Raw genomic sequence first — 22,573 nt, 5'->3', positions numbered from 1 at the left:
CTCAACTACAAATTCTCCAAATATTATGAATTTTCCAACAAATTTGTTTTAATATATTGTACATAACATCATTTTAATGTACATATAGCTCAATATTATTCGAAAATTTTATAGGGGAGAAAAAACCGAAATGCTTTTCTTGAACCGTTTTATTCTATTTAGAATGAAATTGAGAATTAAAATAAGTTTTTCACGGCTTCCGGTGTTCGTCAGAGGAAATTTCTGCTCACCAAAGGAAAAACAATAATTAAAGCCAGAGCTTTCGACCCTAATAGCGGATCTTCTTCAGTTCTATTAGGGTCGAAAGCTCTGGCTTTAATTGCTGCTTTTCCTTGGGTGAGCGGGAATTTTCTTCCGACGAACTCCGGAAGCCGTGAAAAACATAATCCTTAACGTCAGAAAATAAAATAAAATTAAAATGAGTAGAGGCATTTGAAAAACAATTTTAAAAAATCGTAATATTAGAATGGTCAAAGGTGACAAAAGAGTACCCAGTTTTCTGTTCAAGATGTTTTTAGGGAAAAAATTTTTTTAACGGTTGAAATTTTGAACATTTGACGTTTTTTTTAGTTTTTGACGTTTTTTTCAAATGTTAAATATTTTTATTTTACGTTTAAGGTTTGTATAATGTTTTATATTTTTTTTTCTAACGTTGGAAAATCTCATGTTTAAAATTTTAGCATGAAAATAATTTATTTTGTATCTAAAAAGAAAAACTTAAATTGCCTAGGCATTGAAGGAGATAAAACACCTAAATACGTTCCTGGCTACACCCTTGAAGGTCACTAAAAATCTCAAATTATACTCAAGAATGCGTAAAAAGCTCTTCTAGGAATTTTCCCTGACAATTGTCAACTTGAAATTTTTGCCCAAAAAAAAAAAGATGAAAATTCATCGTAAAAAGTATTTATTGCTAATCTTACAAGATTTGGAATAAGCTATTCGTATATTTACATGGGATTTTTTAATCTTATCATCACTTAATTATTAAGTATACATCAATAACTGATTGGTGTCCGTTTCAGTTTGATTCGATGACAGCTTCAAGAGAAGAAAAAATGATGGAAATTCCTGTGTTTAAATGCTCCCCAGAAAGCTCTTTTGTTCCTCAAATTGTGGTCTCTCAATCTCAAAATAGTGGAATCCTCTGAGTTGATTTTTACTGTACCTCACAGACGAAGTATGTCTCAAAACTACACGGGGAATCATTCCATTTGAGCCCCTTTCCATCACGATTCCACAGTTCCAGGCAATTTTCTTCCTCACCATTCTCATACCGGAAATTGTTGGGTTCACCTGCATTCCAATTTGTAAATGTTATCGGACGCCCTGTGGACATCCAGAAGAAACTTCCTTCTTCCGCAAGATCAGTGCCCGAAGTCCAGAAGTGTTCATTTCCGAACCCTAATAAAAAAAATGTACATTTATGCTTATTAAATGAAAAATATTGCCTGAAGCGCATGGAAATAAAAAATTAAAAAAACTCGCTAGTGGAAAATTTGATTTTCTCGTGAAAAATTTCTCTTTGCAAATTGAATTGAATTTCTCAGAAATTATATATAGTAGTAGATATGTACGTATGACTAATAAACCAACGCTCGACTCTCAAGCATCAAAATTTTCTCTCAATTTAACCTTTTTATATGGAAGAGAAAATTTAATAAAAATGGAGGAAAAAGTCTTAAGATTGAAAAAAAGAAAAAAATCCTTCTCAGGATGCTTTATCCACAATTCGGGGACAACTTTTGCCGGAATTGCTCAACCCAATGGAATCCCCTGAGAAATCTCCCAAAAAGAATTACTTCTCAATGAGACGTCTGAGAGGAAATCAATATGTTATGGAATTTAATTTAATTTGAGAGAAGTGCGTTTTTGGGCTTTGGTGGGGGGGGGTTTGTGGGGGGGGTTTGTGGGGGGTTATTTCTTGTGGCAATATTTACCGAAATCACGAATGTGCTTCTCCAGCTTGTCGTTCTCCTCCTGTGAGGATATACTGGCCAAATGCATCCCATGGAATCGACAGTACTGTGCCGCTCTGAACCAATTTGCCTGCAAGGAAGAAAATCAACATGAAATATGCAATTTCAAGCGAACAAAAAAAACAATCAATTTCCAACACAATAATGTGAGGAAAAACTTAAAAGAGCAACTGGAGCGACCTGAAACTGCTGGTTTAATAATAACAAAAAAACTCAATTTCTTTTTCAATTAAAAAATACAAAAGAAATCAATTTTTGAAAGAAGGTTTTCATCGTTTTTATGGAAAACAAATATTTGACGCTTTTAGCAACCCAATTTTTTTTAGAATTGTTTTTAGCATTCTTTTTTGGATTTTTAACAGATAAAAGCAGATAGAATGAAGAAGAATTCATATTTTAAATAATTCTCTTAAAATATTTTTACTTTTAAGATATTGGGCCTAATTCAGCGACCAAGAAACCCTTGAAATCTTTAAATTTTGTACTGAAATTTAAAGATTTCAAGCGAATTTCAAGGGTTTCTTGGTCGCTGAATAAGGCCCATTATTTGTCTTTCGAAAATTTTGATGAACTTACTTTTCTTGAGAAAAAATTAAATTAACGTTCTTAAGAATGAAAATTGAATTTTCGGCCAGAAATTGGTTTATAATTAAATTTTGATTATTCTATAAATTCAAAAAAAAAATCTTCTTCACAGCGTTAATGGTGCTATGCAGGAAAAGAATGTCAAGAAATAATGATCATGACATTTTTTCCTGACATTTTTTTTCATTCCCTCTCACTCCCACTAATGTATTTTCATATCTTTCGTCTTTCTTCCACGCATGGATGACGACATTTTTTTTTCATGGCATGCTTTTTTTCTTGCACACAACATGTTTTTATTTCCTTGAATTTTCTCGACATTTGGGGGTATTTTCCCAAAGAAAAGTGGAAAATGCTTAGCTAAAGAGCCCACAATGCCAGGAAAACAGTGAAAAATCGAAATTTACGGTCATTTATGGGCCAAATATGTGAAAATGTACGAAGTAAAAATCAAAACATTCTTTCCCTGACCAATTTTTACGGGATTCTTTTTCGGATTTTCACCACACAAATCACTTCTTGGGGCTTTTTGTACCTTCCTACAGGTCATCTGCATAGGGAAGGTCGGCTTGGGGTCACCAACCTTCCACCTGAACGCGGAAAAAACTTTGTCCGGGAGTGAATGTTTTGCTGTCGAACTTCACTGTTTTCACTTATTTGGCCGTTAAATACCCACGATTTTCCACTTTTCACACATTCACAGGCACTTAGAACACTTCCACAAGTCGCTTTTCACTTTTCCCGAGATAAAATATCACAATTCACAGAGAAAATTGACGAAAAATAAGAAACGTGTTGACTTCGCAAGAGCTTGAAAAAGAATGTCGCAGGAACATGTTTTTTTCTGTCATTCTTTTTCCAGCTCTTGTGAAGTCAACGTATTTGTTAGTTTTCTGCAATTTTCTCTGTAAATTGTGATATTTTAGCTTGGGAAAAGTGAAAAGTGGCTTGTGGAAGTGTTCTAAGTGCCCGTGAAGGTGTGAAAAGTGGAAAATCGGGGGTATTTATTGGCCAAATAAGTGAAAACAGTGAAGTTCGACAGCAAAACATTCACTCCCGGACAAAGTTTTTCCGCGTTCAGGTGGGATTCCACCACCCAGGAAGCATTTTCCTGCCCCCCACACAGACCTTCCGTGTTGCAGATGACCTGCGGGAAAGTCCAAAAAACCTGCAGGAAGTGATTTGTGTCGTGAAAATACAGAAAAATATCCCGTAAAAATTGGTCAGGGAAAGAATGTTTTGATTTTTCACTTTGCGCATTTTCACATATTTGGCCGCTAAATGACCATAAATTTCCACTTTTGACGGCTTTCCTGGCACTGAGAACACTTCAGCAAAGCCCATTTTCACTTTTTCATGGAAAAATATCCCCAAATACTGAGAAAATAATACGAAATGAAAAACATGTTGAGTGCACAGAAAAGAATGATGAAAATGTCGGAAGCATGCGTCAGAGAAAGACGAAAGATACAGAAATACATTAGTGGGAGTGAGAGGGAATGACAAAAAAATGTCAGGAAAAAATGTCATGATCATTTTCTCTTGACATTCTTTTCCTGCATAGCACCATAAATGATTTGTTTTAAAACTAATATTTTGATCATTTTATTCCTTTGCTTAATTTCTTAATTGGAAGTTGTATTGAATCTGACGAAATTAAGGAATTTATCAATATTTTTTAGTCCCAAAATTGTTCATGACTTTTGTCAAAAAAGTACATTTAAAAAAAAAAATCTTTGCATTTTAATTAATTGAACAAAATAATTTTAGAAATTTTACCTTTACACAAAGTTTCAAGAAAATTGCTTGAAAATTGACTTTACTATCGAGAACTTTTAAACAAAACTCCAGGAAAAAAATAATAATCTGGTTCTATGCTAGTTGATAAAACAACAATGTTTTAATTTAATAGTCCTACAAACTAAGAAAATTAACCAAATTAATTGAGAAATTTGACTTGCAAATTTTATCATGTTGAGAACTCCTCAAAAAACTAATAAATCATGATTTACATACATTTTTGTGGTTAAACATTTTTTTCAAGTGAGTACTTTTTCGTAAATTTCAATTTTGACATTTTTTGAATGATATCATCGACCTTGCTATTTCAGGTGCGAATTTTAAGTACGGTGCTTTGCAAAAGTTTAACTTTTTTCTCAAGTATTTTTTTCAAAAGTAATAAACATTTAGCTACTCAATAAATTGCAGAATTAACTAAAAAAAAAAGAATGAAGCTGTTAATGTAATTTCAATTGCTTCTGTATAATATAGCTTCAAAAGCTTCCACATAACTTCGTGAAATTCCATGGAATTCATCCTTATGTAGGTACAAAAAAAGCTCTTGAAAAAGCCAAAAGCTATATTTCAACGAGAACTTCTCTGTAAGTTTGAGAAGGATTGCCAGAAGGCAATTGCTTCCGCCTCGTTTGATTTCACGCCAGGTGCAAATGACGAAAAATTGCTTCTACTATCGCTCAATGATCTGCAATTGGGGAGCAAATGAAAAAAAACTACCGCCGCCGCCACACTTGACCTCGTTATGTCACGTCGTGCTTCCACACCGGGAGGTGAGCGACTTTGAGGAATCACGGACAATAAATATTTGGACAGCAATTGCGGCACGATTTGATGGAAAAAAAAAGAACTATATAGAGGAATACTCACCCTGAAGAAGACTCCCAGGTAGTAGCGCTTCTCACCTAGCTTTAGCAGCGGCATTGTCCATCTATTTGGTGTCAATTGAGATTCATCCACACAGTTTGGGCAATCTGCAGAGACGGAGAGATGGAATTAAGTAATTTTCAAATCGTATCTCGCTGATCTTGCGGGTGTGTTGTTTATGTTCAGCGTGCGAATCTGGGACGACATTTCAGGGGCTTCCAAAAGGTATATATTAGAATTTGTAATATAGCATATTATTCTTTTTCTTTGCTGCACCACAAGGTCATCAAGTTGGACTTTTCTGCAAGATTCCACGACGTTTCATTTCGATTTGTTTTACAAGACAGGTTATACCTTTACTTGTATACTCCAATTCACGATGAACAGATAAGTGCTGTACATTTTTGCGCACAAGGAATGTAATTAGTTCTCATTCAATTCTACGAAATATGTTCCACATTGGTCTTGCCATAGAGATCTTGCTCTCAAAGAAAGAAGATTGATTTGAAAGTCTCGAAAATTTAAGTTTTTTTTTTTTAAAGTCAAGTCGAAAGCTCTGAGAAAACAATATTTATGTTTTCCTAGTAAATTTACAATGTAACTCTTTAAAATTACTTTTATTGTAGTTCAAAAATTTTTTGGAAAGAAGTTAATTTAGTTTTGATTATTCCACAACGTGAACTAATTTTTATTAAAAATTTGTGGAAATTGTTTTCTAAAACAAATATTTAGAAATTAATTTGTTTAGAATTAAATTGATTTCCTTTGTGTTATTCCTGGTCGAAATACAAACTTTCTGACGTTTCGTGAATGTTTATTGTTCTCTTCAGGCAATCTTCAGGCTCTTTTAATTCACAATGTCTCAATTTTATAAAAACTTGCGAATATATCATGGCGTTTATCTCGGAAATAACAACTGATTAAAAAAAAACAAGGAATTAAAGGAAGAAAGAAGAAAAAAAATCCTGCGTTTGTCCTTTCCGTTATTGGTTTCAGCGCTGATCTTTTAACTTGAGGGATTGTGTAGAGAAAATGACTTTTCTTGAATATTTTTAAAATCTTTAACAATATTTTCTTTCTGTCTGGTTGTGTATTTTTACCTGATCAAAAGTAAATAGACTTCTTTTCACATCTTGAATTTTACTCACATTTGATTCTTTCTTCTTTTACTTATAATAATCATGATCAAGTAAGAAGTAAGAGAAGTTAAAGACTTTAAAATTTGAAGAACAAGGCAGTTTAAAATCATGAAAAGTAATAGAATAAATTATTTTCCATTGCTTAACTATTTACTGCACATGCCTGTGATTTACGCCTGCCTTAGAGATGACATAATTTTGTGCACTATTACTAGTGTTACACTCTAAGAAAAATACTGCATCAGATCCAGGAGACATTCCATCAAAGCAATGTGGACTGATTATATGACAGGAAATATATTACAGATCGATGAACGATTTATTAGGTAATACGAATGGACGTCACAATTAAGTTGTGGCGCGTCTTGCGATGATTCGCAAAGCTCTCTCCTATTGCATTAACTTTGCCAACAGACGATTATGCACTCTAATGAAGCGTTTTGTAAATCGCCACAGATTTTCCATGGGCTATTAAAGTGAAAAATACGACGCAATGACTTATAATAATTGACAATGGATGAAAATATCTCATTAACCACTCTTCTTGCTAAATCTTTTTTCCTAAAACCACGTAATCTTGATCTTCGCATGGACTAGTGTGAGAAGTATGTGAATTAGGATTTATAGTGCATAAAAAGGAGCTTATGCAGCTATAGAAATCCAAAAGAGTGCTCTGTGGGTGAATGAAAAAAAAGTCAAGATCATCTTTGTCTTTAAGTTTGCGCAATGGACACTAACTCCATAAATATAATTAAGAGACACGAGCCAAAAAGGTCTCTATCCCACTAATTTGTATGTAGCTATTTGTTGTTACAATGGTGCATGAATAGTTTGATTGTTGTTGGTGAATATGATGGTTAATTGGATGCAAAGTGCAAGTTGCAATTATGTGGAGATTCAGACGCTTTCTCACACTCGAGCACGCGTCAACAACACAGTGGGAAAATTGCGCAATCGCACGGTGCTTCTACAAATTATGCAAAAGAGATGCTTTATTCATGGAGAGGCTGCGGTGAAGAGGTCTTTTAACGGAATGCACCAACAGCACTCGATTAGGAGGGAAAATAGCGCGCGCGGTGTGACTAAAAAGAAAGTGATCGCAACTGATTAAGTCAATTTAGGCAATACTTCAAAATTGGAAGTAGGTCTTCTCTCTCTATTAAATATACTGATTAGCCATCAGGTAATGAGATCATTAATGTGATACAGTGGTGTCCCAGAGTATTACCGAGATTGTGAGACATTAGTGCTTTGTAGATTTCGATTTATTGGGAGCTTTTTCTAATTAAGATTTTAGTTTTAATAATTCTCCCTGCTTTAAATATTGAAAGAAACTTCTCATTGCATCGGAAACTTAAGATTAAAAAGCTCAATACTACGACACATCACTGTATTTGGTTCATGATCTCATTATTTGATAATAATCAGGTGTTTTAAAAAGTCGTTACAAGAAAGATTTCTTTTAAAATAATCAGGAAGTTTAAAGAAAAGAAATCTTTTTGAAAGTAATTTTTTAATTTAATTTTTATAGAGGGGAGATACCTACACAATTTTGAGTTAAAGCGGTAAAGAATAAAGCGAAATGTTATCGTTTTGTAAGGCAAAGTTATTTCTTTAAATCTCGTAAATTGAGACTTATAAAATTATTTTTTAAAAATCGATTCTTTAGCTTTTTTAATTGAAATATGAAAGAATTTTAAGTTTTTTTTATTACTTAATTCAATAGAAAAGGAAAGTTGTATACAAAAAGAAAGAATTTACAAAAAATATCAAAAGTGGAATAAATTGGACACAGCTTAGGATGACGGCATCAAAGATATCTTAATCCACGCTTGATCAATTCTTCACATACAACCTCATTTAAATAAAAATATGTTGGTTACCAAATACATAACTCGTTATAATTTACGATATTTATTGACGTTTTATGTAAAAATGTGACAATAAAACTCCTTTGAAAATGAAAGCTTTTCTTGCTGTTCTGAGCTTTGAGAAATACATACTTGTACCAGGCGTCTACATTGTATTAGTTTAAAAAATTCAAAAATTTTCGTAGTTAATTCTTAACATTCTACGACCATAAGAAGTATTCTCAAAGACAAATAAATGAAAAATTCTCGAAAGACTTAAATCGAAATTGAAAAAATAATAAAATTAAATTAAATTAAGCTCAAAGTAAGGCAAAAACAATCACTAATTCTAATTTAAATTCACTGTAGTAAATTGTGGTTCTTAAAGGACTAAACAATCATTTAAAATTAATCCTTAAACACCCACCACATATCACAAAAACACTCCAATTCACGATAAGTTTCATTACAATATTCGCATAATTTATTCAATTTAATTCAATTGTGAAATTGCACTTTGTGAAGGTAGAACAATAATACAAATTCAATTCCAAATTTTCTTCAATTGCCCCCTGCATTGGCCAAATTATGAAAGAGACCTTCAATGAGATTCACGTCTTACGCAATTGCTCACACAGGCACAAATCAAAAAATATATAAGTCTCGTAGGTGGAATTGAGTGTTTTTTCTTCGATGTACTTCAACACTTTTCGGTAAATGCAATTGTCTTGTGGCCAATTAGGCTGAGTATGAGGGAAAAATTTCACTCAACTAGACTCGATTTGTTGTGATAAAAGAAGTGGAAAAGCTATTAAGAAATCCAGTTGATGGGTTTATAATGAAAATAATGGGTGATGTTGTTGAATGTCTTCAACTACAGTTTTCCTCGTCAATTCAGTCTTTGCGGAAAGAGGAAAATAAAACAATTTTATAAATCAATGCAGATGGAATTTTTCTCAATAAACGCGAACGACCGAAAATGACCTTAAGACTGGGGCGATTCATTAATTACAAATTGAACGTGCAAGAGAGTGAAGACAAATTTCTTATTGGTTGTACTTTAATCCCCATTCACTGTCGGTTTCTGGTGTGTTTTAATTTCTTGTCTCACGCGGTATTCAAATTGTGATATCTCGAGGCCGCAAATGAGATCGAGTTCGAGAAAGAGATTCGCGTTGGGAGAAAGTAAAGTTGAATTTTTGCCACTTCTCTTAGCCATCACATGGTTGTTCACCTTTTTTTTTCTTCAACAAGTCAAAATGCGCTATATAACATCACAAACAACTAATTCACGACACACACAACTCCCAAAGAAAGGTGATCAATTGAGCTTTTTTGATACATTTTATGGAACGAACACGAACCTATGGGCGGTGATTGTTTCGTATCAGCAACTGTTGCTACAAAGAGGTGCAGAATCAGCACAACAGAGGTGATCTCGAGGAGATTCATGGTGCCGGATGCTGCTTGAGGTGTGCGACTGGAGTCACTGTGGGCAACCAACTGACGGTCTCTACCTCACCAACAAGCTCGACAAGTCCGCAGCATCCATTCGCGCGCCATGGTCAGACCTGTGTGTGGCTTCTTGATGCTCGCGAAAGACCTTGTGACGACAGACGCTCAAAAGCTACAGAGAAAGTCCCCCCAGAGAGTCTTACACGCCATTGCCCGGTAGAAAAAATAGAATTTCTTCACACTCAAATGGCATTACAATTATCTCCTCTGGATCAATTACCTCCCATCTATATACAAATATACAATCCAAAGCACCTGAATCCACCTTAGCCGATTGTAAGACAAGTGGCTGTAAGTCTTCATGAATCACTTCAATCAGTCTGAAAGCCCAAATTAGAGATCTCTGCGCGTATGGTCCCTCCCTTTACAATAACGAGATTTTAATTTCTCTCAAAATATGCCATCTTTCTTGCGTAAAAATGAAGAAGATCGCTGCGCTCTTTTGAAAGGTCAGAGGTAACACGCTGAATCTTTTTTCCTCTCTCGGCATATTCCCGCGGAATTCATGGAAATAACTCGATCCCCGAGATCTCGTTTATAGAGTCTTTTTTTTCTCCCTCTCAGAATAGAATATTTTGCAATTCAAAGTAGTTTATGCTCCGTAGGAGATTTAATGGGAAAGATCTGAAATTTATTGGCTAGAGTCTTCCCATTTGAAATTTCAGTGATTTCTTCAAAACAATTTATAAAGTTTTATTGCCAAAACGAGACTGCTAATACACCATTTCACTTTCAGGCTGGGAATTTGAACTTGAATTTCAAATTACATGGAGAGTTTCATTTTGAAGGAATAGTTTATTTGAGAGTTTTGTTGTTTTTACACAATTTCATCAAACTCATTTACTGCATTGGGGAATTTTCTGGTTGTATTTAACCTTTTAACGGCTTAGATAGATTCTGATATAAATCTTTTCTTTTTTTACAATTCGCCAATTATAAGATTTTTGGTATTCTGGGAAAAATCTTTTATCTTTCTAAATATTCAATCTTTATTTGGATTTTTGAAGGAAAATTACTTTTCCAGGCTTTTTCAGAGATCTTTCTGACTATTTTTCTGAACATCAAACTCTTGTTTTAGAATAGAAAAAGAAAAGTAAAGATTTTTATCAGAATCATCGCTTGAAACATTAGAATTTTAATCTAAGAATGAATAAAGAGAACATTGTACAAAAAAATCCAAGAAAAAATCATATGCAATAATACATAGGAAATTGCTCCAGGTCGTTATTACATTTATTTTTTTAAGTAATTGTAAAGCATAGTTAAATATTCAAGAAAAGTGTTGTCATTTTCCGGAAAAGCGCTAGAATATATTCGAATTTTTCCGTTTAAGGGTTAGCTTGACGTTTAATTTTCTTTTCTAACTTTAATTCTAATGTTTGACATTTATTATTGAACGTTTCACATTTTTTCACATATTTGACATTTCTTCTATTTTTTGACGTTTTTTGTAGTTTGCAGTCCATTCTAACCCATTCTAAATTGACTTTAATTCTTTTAAGTTTGACGTTAATTTAAAAATCAAAATTCGTTACAACTTGGGACCGTTCCCCATATGTTGTACATTTGCATATAACTCTTTCTATGAATGGTACAATGTACTTTCTTTACAGCACATACTTCTTTTTATGTAAAATTATGAGAATTGTATTGAGTCAGGGAGCAAGTTGCAAACCTGCTTGAAAAAACCCTCTAAGCCTAATTTAAATTTCTTGCATATCACAGCCAATAAATGAAGGCACAAAACATTTGTATAATGTACCAGGAAATCCGCTTTTTAACATCACGACCAATGTTCCCGTCAATACCCTGCTGTTCATCATTATGTACATTTATTTTTAAATATATATTATTCGGAATTTTATCCAGTATTACGAATATTTAACATTTTTTAACAACAAATTAATCACGAATAAGTTCTCTTTGCTAAAAATTGCCGAAATAAATTACTTTTGAAGGAATGACTAAACTAATTAGCATTCCGTCACAATAGGGGAGCTAAAGATGCGCGATCTTTTTGGTTAATTTTTAAATTCTCATCTCAGCATCAAAATGTCGTCAAGAGAACATCTTCTAAATGTCATAAACAACAGAGCTTCGTGTAAGTGGCAAAGTGAAGCACATAGACCCCCAAAAAACATGTCGATTTGTAGGAAATTTCCACAGAAAGTTGGGCGGTTGGGCGTTTTAAAGGTGCTCCCATTAGGAAAGTTGCGAAAAGCTTTTTGGGAATGATTTGTTGACTTGAGAGCCAGCAACAGCTCTTTAGCTTTCATTGGGAAATCGCAGCCAGAAATTCGTGAAGAACATCCAGAAGGAATGATTGATCATCTCAGTGATGTCAGAGGCTGGAATGTTGTTCACATTTTTGGGAGTACATTGCAGAGAATTGAGGCGATTGAGGCGTCTGCAAGATGATGTAAGAGCCATGACATGGAATTTGTGCGGTGATGCTCCTCACGTGGAATCATATGATTACAGAAATATATGCACTCAAACTGTGTGGCTCAAGGTGCAAGATTCACGCGGGTATGGGCAAAAAAGCGATCGCCCAGATGAAGATGCGGTGTGTGGAAACTTTCACTGATTTTGAGGCGCAACGTGAAAGAAAATGCCCCATGGCGCTCTCCAAAACTGGTTTTGCATGTCAGGGAAACAATCTCACAGAAAGTCACATGGATGTGCTAAAAAAAAATTTGCTATATAGCTGTCTTCTAATACCTGGGGAGTTGAGGAAGGAATTACGAAGACGTCCAAAGATGAGGCAAAAAAAAATGTGAAAATGTCAATGTCAGATGGATTCCTAATTGATTATCCAGCTAAATTAGCTATTAATATTTTTGTGATATATCACCCAAAAAAAGCGATCTTCAGCCAATTTTCGTGGTAAACAAGGCCTATGCTAAGACACGTGCTATGCTGCGATCAGACCACGATCATCCAATCCATCCAATCATTTCTAATCTTGCCTATATGATCACGAACTTTAGAAGTCTAGCACGAGCGACTATTTAATTGGAAATACGATCCAAGAACAAGCTAAAAGTGAATATAATCTTCTCACGATAATTCAGGATATATTTCAAGAAAATAATTGACTCAAAGAAGCAATAATATAAATTTTCATTCAATATATAGCGAATGATTGCGAGTGATTAGAGCAGAAATCTCGTTCTGGTTCATCATCATCGACACAGACGTCCTTGGAAGGCCACTCTGGGTATTTCTCAGAGAGAGAAAAAAAAAAGAATCTTCACACAAACATCTCAAGAAAAACATAATCCGAATGAATTCCATTTTAGCAATTATAATGCAATTTAAATAACATTTAATTACTTTTTTGCACTGTGTGCTTCTCCTTCAGTTCTTCGCACCTCTGCGTTCAAGTCGCAACAAGACCTCTAAGATGGCTAAATGATGGGTCTCTAATTGAGATTGGTATGTTGAAATATTTACAAGATGTGCCTGACCTTTCGACTGAGGAAATATAAATCAATACCAGCGGAGGTTTAAAGAGGCACTAAAAAAATGTCTTATTGGAATGCTACAGAAAGGTTATCATTGTTCATCTTTAGGTGCTTCTGCGGTGCGTATCTTCACAAATATGCTTGAAAAATAAATCAAAGAAATGAAAATGCTAATGAATTGCGTAGAATTTATAATAAATTCCTCCAACACATAGATTTAGAAGAATTAGGAGTTATAAAACAAAGATTTTTTTTTAAATTTTTAAAGTTTTTGATTTTTTTCGGAATGAGTTATATAGAGATTCTAAGAAAGTCAGAGAAAGGTTAAGAATCATCTGAAAATTTATAATTTCCTTAAACTAGAAAAAGAATTATCACATTTTGTAGGCCTGATGAAGAGGGAAAAAAACCATCGAAACGTAATTTATGAAATTGTTTTGAGAATCTATTAAAAGTCGTAAACTATACCCGCCCAAATGCACAGCAAAAAAATTCTACCCGACTGACATCTAAAGCGGTTTTTAAGCTTTTTCGATTTCCCATTTTTAAACTTTTCAACATAGGTTATTCCTTTGAAATTTTCCGCCCTATAATTTTTCCTGAGACTCAGTCTCTAAGGAATTGAGCTTTACAGGTAGAAAGACTTTCCCGCAATACCGAAAGTGAGAATTTTCAATTTGTCTGAAGAAAAAGCTTCCCGATTAACTTATTTTTCCCCTTTTTTCTTGAAAAGGAAGCTTAAAAAAGTTCTAGTCAGAAAATAAATTTATGTTTATATCTCTAAAATTAGTTTAGTTCTTTTCTATGCAACCGGAACATCCTCAAAATAAAGCATAAAAGCATTTAAAAAATCCCCAAAGTAAACAAAGAGTCGCATTGCAATGCGTTGAGGAATCTCAATGCGTGCTTGCCAGTCTTAAGCATTCGTATATAAATAAATTAGTTTTCCGAGTGGGTGTTATCCACAGTGGGTTAAGTGTTGGCACTCTTTTCAGCCATGACCTTTTAAACTCAAACCTTTCTTTTATAACTTCTCTTATTTATGCATATTTTTTTGCATTTTGTCGCCATGGCTTTCATTGTTGCCGTTAATTGAGAGCTTTCATTTTTATTCAACTCCACCCCAGGAGCCTTACATGGCTCTTTAACAATAATTAAGGATTACCATCGATTGCCCAAAGTAGCTAAATCATCCACAAAAAAACTGAAATAATCGTAAGATAGCTCGCAATGGAGATTGCATCTTTCATGCTATTCGATTAAGTGATTCCATTGGGCAATCAGCAAAAAAATACCTCAATTATTTTTATAAGGTCAAAAAGGTAATGTGGCAGCTTTTTGCTTCTTTAAATAAATTGCATAAATATTCTCACACTAAATGTGTCGCGTTTTAGTGGAGAAAAATGGGGAAAATACAAATAGTGTGTGTTTTCCCTTAATGCTATTCAATAAATTCTCGCGTTTTATGATAATTGTACGTTCATTCATAAGATATCATAATTTTATGCAATGACTTAGGTGTATATAATTTTAAGCTCTCTACTCATGAAAGCAAGTGTGAAATTCCTTCGCGAGTAAAAAAAGCCATGGAATTAATAACAAAGAATAAGAAATTCAAATATTATTTCTCAATTGTGCAAAAAGCGTCAATGAGAAGGAATAAATTTTGTTAATGGGCATAAGAAAATATCAAAGAGTATTTAAAAGATATTCAAGGAAGTTATTTTTGGTATTCAATACCTTGCGTGATCTTTCAATATTTAATAAAAAGTGTTCCTGGTTTAAAGTTTATTTTTTTCTAAATAAAAAGATGCTGAAAATGTTATTTGAATGTTAAGAAGGATATGAGAAAAAGTCTTGAACAGCAAGATCTGAAGATTCGAAGACGATTTTTTTTGCTTTTAAATAAGATTTGAATTAACTGAGCACATCGTGAAAATTTTGAAAATTTTATGGAAATGAGTTTGAGGCGGTAAGAAATTTGGTTTCAAGTTGAGTATATTTGTTGTATAAATTAAAATTTTTAATAGCTGATTTTCTCAAAATTTTATGATTTTTTTTTGTTGAAAATCAGCATAATATCCAACGTACAATATTATTTTCTTGTGATATTTATCAGAAAGCTTTCTTAAAGGAAAAAGCTTTCGAATGTAGAATATTTCACATCTTAAAAAATTTGATTTTAAAAGAAATTTGGTACAGATTTCCCAGCTATTCTTCCAATTTCGTTAAGATTCTTTTTTAAAAATAATTTTAAGTAAAAATTTGAGATAAAAAATATTTTAGAGGGATGATTTCTATAAGAAAATAATAAGAGGAAAGTGGAGAAGGAATAAAAGAAAAGGAGGAAAAGCACCTGCCTTCATCGAAATCATCGTCATTGTAGAAGTTATCCCAATGCTCAGACTCGACACTCTGCAGGAACTCTTGCTCCACATCGTCGGTCTGCTGGGAATCATCATCCTCCTTGTCAGGTAGTTTTGGTTGGATATTTCGGGGCGACTGAGTCGTCAATGGTAGGATTTCGTCAATTGTGGGAATACTCTGCTGAGGCCGACGATGTGGAAAGAGTCTCCTTTCCAGGAAATTTGCAAGGATCCTCTGCGTTATTCTATTTTGGCGCATCAATTCGTTGTTCCCATCTCCTGCAAGGAGAAGAAAGCACCCGTACAGAGATAATCTTGCAAACGTCAAAGTTTCGTTTTTTTTTCTCGAAGCTCCAAGAGAATTAATTTCTATGAAAATTCCTAAATATCGCATGTTGCGAACATGGCAAACAACAAAGTTGGATGCGATGTAGCTCAATAAATTCCATCATATCGAGACAAGGGGCCCCTCTAAGAGGTAGAAAGCACGTGTCCGTATAGCGCAGGGTACAACAGAGCGTCTCCAGGCGTGCACATAAATTTGCAGAATGGAGAAATAGCATCGTGGTATGCTTCTTATATTATTTTGTATAGAGGTAGTTTTGAAAATTAAAAGGAGAAAATTGCTCCCTGTGTACACAACAAATTCTCGCGAAGCCCCCGCAGCAGCAAATGGGTCCGTACCACGAAACAAATTTACTCTCTGTGAGTGACTCAGTCAGAGCTCTTTTTGGAGCTCAAAATTGCCACTGAAAGTGAAATTGCGAGACACAAAGTGTAATAGCTTCGGTAGAATGAGATTATATCAGATTGTGCTCAGGTACAAATGTGGCAAAAAGGAAAGTATATCTATACAACATAAATGATGTTAGTTTCCACCAGCAGATGCTTTTGTCTATATATTCCGGATAGTTGTGCAGAAAATGGGGAAAAGGTTTGCGCGGTATATAGTCTTTGAGTGTGTAAAAACATTCCAATCTCGACAGGTGCACTAAATCTCTTGTAAATCCATAAAATTACCATCATCAATGTTCATTTCATTCACCTCCTTTTATTACATTTATCGAACAATTTTATTTCCTTGCATTCAAATACCCATTCAAATGCACAGAAGCAGTCTATTGAGCTTTTTTCAGGGATTGATTGATCATTCATTTTTCAACAGGAATTTCCGTATTTGCATGTGCAACACTAGAGGATGTAATTAATGTTTTATTGATACACACAAGAACGACATGTAGGTACATAAAGAGAAATTTTAATGAAAAGAAAAAATTAAACAATGAATTTTTATTTTAGGGCTCGACAAATTTTATTTAATGTTAACTACAAAAGAAAAGGAATAGGAAATTAATGAAAAATTGGTTTTAATGTTACATAAGCTGTAGTGGATATTTGAAAAAAAAAGCTCTATTCTGTAGAGAGTATTAGTTGGTGTTCCACTTCGTGGCCAACACCAAGTATTGTAATCGTCGGAAAAACCGGCCACCTCAGATCGGGTTCAAACTTGGTATGAGCACGTTTTAGACATCCCACATTACGAAAATGGTGGTGGAAAATTTTTGATCCGGCCGGCCTGCCGGCCGGCCTGCCGGCCTGCCGGCCGGTCGCCTAAACTTTGCCTTATAACTTTCGAACGGTAAGAGATAGAGACTTCCGGTTTGAAGTTTTCTATAGAAATATGGGTGTAAAATTTCATTTTTTCGCATTTTCAAAATCCAAGATGGCCGCCGTCCGCCATTTTGAAATACTATCAATCACTTCCCTTATAGCTAGAGGTCTGAAATTTTAGTATGTTGTAGAGCTCAGAGAGACGTTTTCATCAACAATTCATACTTGACAATCGGTCAAGCGGTTTAGCAAATATGGCGGCCTTAAGCAAAAAGTGTTTTTTCGATACAACTCGAGAACGGCTTGACCGATTTTGATCATCTTGGTATCAAATGAAAGGTTTCAAGAAGCCCTACAACTGTATAGAACATTCCAAGTTCCAAAAACATCCGCAAGAGGCGCTAAAATCAAAAACAAAAATTGCCTAACTTTAAGAGGCAATATCTCCCAACATCTGTTATAGATTTCCTTTAAATTTTGATATGTTGTAGCCTGACTCAATATCTGTCACCAGTCCGAAAATGAAGAAAATCTATGTCGCCGTTTAGAAGATATGGCCATTTGAATAATTCTTGCATTTGAAAAGTTCTAAGAACCATATCTCTTGAACCGCTTGTCCGATTTGACTCAACTTTGTATCAAATTAAAGGTTTTGCAATTATCTACAACTTTCTAGAACATCAGAAACCTCTAGAACCATTCCTTCAGGACGAAAAATGCGAAAAACTGTTTTGGTGAAACAAAAATCCGCCATTTTGTGTTCTGGAGGTGACCTTGAAAATTATTGAGATATATGTCAAATTATAGCTTATTTCAAGACCTTTCCAAAACTAGTCATGAAATTTCTGTAGGTGTTATAGAACAAGAGATATGACAATTTTTATGCATCAAATTGCTGAATTTCACTAAAAAATCAACTTTGCCTACTAATATTGTTCACAAATAGTATTACAACGCATAAACAAACTTCTACACGTTGTGGGACACCAACTCTTATAACTGGACGCGTTATGATTGACTTTTCATTTATTAAAAAGAGTCTGTCCTTAATCTCTTCTTAAGAATTAATAAATTTTCTTTATTTTTTAAATAAAAATCCAAAAATTAATTTTTTGGGATGATTTTGCATTCAGACGAAGAATTCAAAATTTTAAAAACAATGCAGAGTACCAAAAAGTGAAAATTTTCAACTTGAAAAAAAGAAGCTTTTTTTTAATGAAAAGCAACGATCAATAGCATATTTTTCCCTAAAGCTTAACTTGCAAAATAAAATTAAAAAAAAATTAACCAAAAGCTTTTTTTATGGACGATCCGGACAATCCAATTAATTTCTTGAATGTTTCATTCACAAGTCAATTTAATGAAGCTTTTTTGTCAGCATCCTACTGATTTAATGATTCAATTGCTTCTCATTTTTATTCGTGAATTTATAGCAAAGTCAAAAACTAAGATGTTATGCAAATTCTCCTCATTATTGCGGCAAATTCATTTCATTTCTAAACCCATTGACATGAATGAAAATTATTAAATCAAATTTCCAAACACTTTGTGCTATGTATGTTACACAAAAAAGCTCAATAATATTATTTTTATTCGAGAAGCTTCTCGAGTGAGTTTTGTGGTGGATTTTAAGACACTCCACGCGTGTGGCATTTCTGAAGAAGAAAACCGAACCACTTGTAGATGCCGGTTCATTTGGGAAAACCTTGGGTCAATGTGGGGGCGATTTGCAAGCCATATACGAAGAAAAAACTGGCTTTTGTTGCATGTCCAGGGAAGCATGTCGGAGTCAAGTAAAACTCCAAAGATTCTCAATGAAGGTTTCACAATTCCGCTTCACTTGAGAAAGATGCCACAGACGCGGATGAAATTGCAGGAATATTGCACTTCCAAACCGCAGACTATTGGGTAAGATTGTACTATGTGGGGTGATGGATTCCCTTGCTTTGGTCTCAAGGGGTTTGCGTTAAGAGCTCGAAAAAAAAAGTCCACTCAATTCACGCCGAAGCAGCATTTTATGTTGCAAAATCCCAAAAATTATTTGTGTGATGCACTTTTTGCCCCAGCAGAGTTTTTTTTTTTTTTTGAGAAAATGTGCTAAATTCCCCTGGGGCTAGGATGATGCCCAATCTTGGTCAATTGATTGACCGCATCCATCCGCCTTCTGCACAACACCTCGTGCCGTGTCTTTAGCACCATGCAAAGCCGGCAATTTACGCCTCGTGCAAGAAGTCTTAATTAATTTCACGGACGGATAAAATTCCTCACTTTTCGACGCAGCTTGACCTAAATTTGGAGCAACTTATGACACTTTTAAGGGCATCCTCGTGTCGCTGTGGCATGTCGCTAAAAAGAACTATGTTCACTTTCATTTTCACTCACAGACTCACATCGTCAAAGTCGTTAACAACTAAAAAGTCATTCGAAGGAATTATACAATTTTTTTGCAGAGACATTTTGCATTCAAATTCGAGTGATTTGGATGATTTGTAGATGTTTGGAAATCAAATCTGCATCTGGGGAATTTCAATTTCTACATCACCGTTTGAATGAGTTAATCTTTTGCATTTTCACCCGTGACCAGTGAATGCTCAAGAGAATTTTTCTTTTCACCTGTTTCATTGACAGAAAAGCCTCACCTTTGTTGTTTCTTTTATTTGGATCAAGGAATATTTTGTTCCAGTTTTTTTTTCAATGAAATTCTGCCGGAACTGGAATTAATGGCCATTTTGGAGGGGAAAATATAAACTAAAATTATGCAATTTTTCTGATCATCTCTAATGAGAATTTATGGTGCGAAACAACAGTTCTTTTTTTGGAGAAACAGATCAATGCCACAAATAATTTGCCAATTTTATGATTGAAAGAAATTTAAAAAAAATTTCAATGATTTAAATACGACTAATCACGAAATTTACTGTCTTAGAAAATTAGCTTAATTTTTAATGAAAGGTTAATAAATCTGCAAACTAATGGCTTTATCATACTACAGCTTCAAGCGCTTTATGCTGAGTATTTCATAGAGAAAGATTGAAAGAAAACACCAAGCTGTCTTTCTCGTAATCTTCGAAAGATAATAAAGTTTTAAGAATTTGATGATATAGCGTGATAAGCTTGAGAAATCCAATAATATAAAAAGGTTTTGTTTTATGAATGTACAGCTGTCTAACTTTTTTTATTCTATTAATTTCTTAATATAAAATTAATTTAGACACGTAAAAGAGTCAGAATCCTTAAATTCGTCAGAGAAATGATTTTTTTACAACCCTTTTGCCAATTCTCTACGTATTTTTCACACTTTTATTCCATTTTACTCGTTTGAATCGTATTTTTTACGCACTATTTTATTGAATTTCGTACGTTTTAACCCTTGGAGGATTTTGCTGGCCACTATGGCCAATTATATTTTTTTTAAATCGACACAGACTAAAAAAATTTATTAAACATATCGGGACAATTTCTACATCTACGTGTAGGGAAATTCAATTAGCTTAAGTTCGTAGAAAGTTAGAAAATCTTTTTAAAGTGATAAAATTAAGATCAAAGTTTAATGGTTAAAAACCTCAATCCTTTAAGGGTTAATTACAATTGACCACTGAGGAAGACGCACAGTAGCGTCGAAAGCTCTGGCCCCTAAAATTGAAAGGATGCGTTTTGGTTGACCTACCATCCCTTGGCTGACGCAATCGGAAGGATTAATCCTACAACACCAAAAATGTTAATTACACATTTTAACTCACATTTTAGGACATAAAAGGAAACGTTTTTTATGTAATCCCAATGTGGCATTTCGAAGAGCAAATTCATCTTTCATCGAGCCGACAATTCTTCTTTTCAATTTATAATATTTAAGAAAAATTGATCCAGTAAGACAAAACGAATCAAATACGTTCAGAATTTATTTAAAAAAAAATCATAATTTTATCCAAATAAAGTGCTTTTTTATTTTTCACACAGAACTGTGGGCTTGAAACCGTAGAGATCATTAAGCCACGCGGATTGATTTTATGGTTGGAGAGAAAACGACAACGATTTGTGATGAGATGCACAAATAAAATTATATCGTCTCCACGGCGGATCAACTTGATTTTTACGTAATATGCAATTTATGCGATAAAATTAATGTTTTAACCTGAGAAAAATCTCATAAGTTTAGATCAGATAAATCTAAAGCAGAAATTAGCAGTACCTAACTGCGCTCAATCTTCACAATTCTTTTGGATCAGAATGTTAGAGACTGCAAAAAGTCAAGGTTTGAAGATTTTTTTCTTCTGCGAAAACAATTTATTTTTGATGATCTTTTGGAGGGTCCTTTACGTGAGATCTTACAGAGCCTAATAGAGCGTGTAAGAAAAATAAATATTGAATCTGTGTGGAGGAGGAGTTTTCTTGCAATATCGTCGTCAGCCTCTGCGGTAACACATTTCATTCAACTTTCGCCGTTGATTCGCGCGCGCGCTCTTGGAAAGGGCAAATCAATGCAACGATGTCATCAACTTACCTCGATCTTTAACAATATTTGCGTTCCTCTGCGTGGTTGCCATCGAAATGCACAGGATAAGCACAAAAATTCGCGTCATGACCTCACACTTTTATTTATTTATTTACAAGAGAAAGAAAAATAAAATAAATTCCTTTTTTGGAAAATTAAGATCACGCGCCTGGTGAGACGTTGAACATTTGGGATGGGAAGAGAGACTTTCGCACAATCACTTTCGAATGATATCGCATCAACACACTGGGTATGTCTCAGGCAGGAGGCTCTGTCACGAACTTATGCTCACCACGGTTCTCCACGGACTGAGACCAACTGAGTGGCTCTTGGTTGTGAGGTAAAAGTAGCAGATCGGCCTCTGTGCACTCGAGGTTCGGGGGAAGCCAACTCGAGGTCAAGATGCGTGCCAAAAGCCAGGCTTTTTTTTTCTTCTTCAAATTATGCACTTTGTGTGTCTTTCCGAATTCCATCAAATTCATCACTTTTTTGCCGAATTTTACAGTGCAATTAGCAAAACGACTTTTTTTTAAAATTAAATTCTGCTTTGATCCAATAATTGGGTTGAAAGTTATTTTTTTTATTATCATTTTATTTCTTTATTTGAGTTTTTCTAATTGGTCACGTTTAATTTTAATAAGAAATAAGAATAATAAGAAATAAGAAAAATTAATCTTCAAATAATTATTAAAAGTTTAGTTAAAAATAATTTGATATTTTTTTGAAATTAATTTTTTAAAAAAGTTTTTTATCCTTATTAAAAATTTTCCTGCCCTTATCCAAAAATTAGTCATTTGATCCTTAATCAATTAGAATTATATAAGATTTCTAAGGTAGTTTTGTTTTTACACAATATTGATTTAAAATAATTCTAAAAAAAATATTTATTTATTCTAAAATTTATTATT

At 33.9% G+C, this 22,573-nt stretch overlaps 1 protein-coding gene across 1 annotated transcript; it reads right to left on the bottom strand.

Annotated features, from left to right (window-relative positions):
- Nucleotides 1-890: 890 nt before the first annotated feature.
- On the bottom strand, nucleotides 891-21,953 carry LOC129792495 (C-type mannose receptor 2-like). The gene is made up of 5 exons (XM_055831590.1): nucleotides 21,675-21,953; nucleotides 15,557-15,841; nucleotides 5,229-5,332; nucleotides 1,941-2,049; nucleotides 891-1,404 (listed from the first exon to the last, which is right to left on the bottom strand). Exons 1-5 carry the CDS (start codon nucleotides 21,751-21,753, stop codon nucleotides 1,160-1,162), a joined length of 822 nt encoding a protein of 273 aa, XP_055687565.1. The 5' UTR covers nucleotides 21,754-21,953; the 3' UTR covers nucleotides 891-1,159.
- Nucleotides 21,954-22,573: the final 620 nt, after the last annotated feature.

Source organism: Lutzomyia longipalpis, chromosome 3 (genome assembly GCF_024334085.1).
Source record: "Lutzomyia longipalpis isolate SR_M1_2022 chromosome 3, ASM2433408v1".
In the NCBI taxonomy this organism is placed as follows: domain Eukaryota; kingdom Metazoa; phylum Arthropoda; class Insecta; order Diptera; family Psychodidae; genus Lutzomyia; species Lutzomyia longipalpis.
This window is presented reverse-complemented; position numbering and strand designations above follow the sequence as displayed.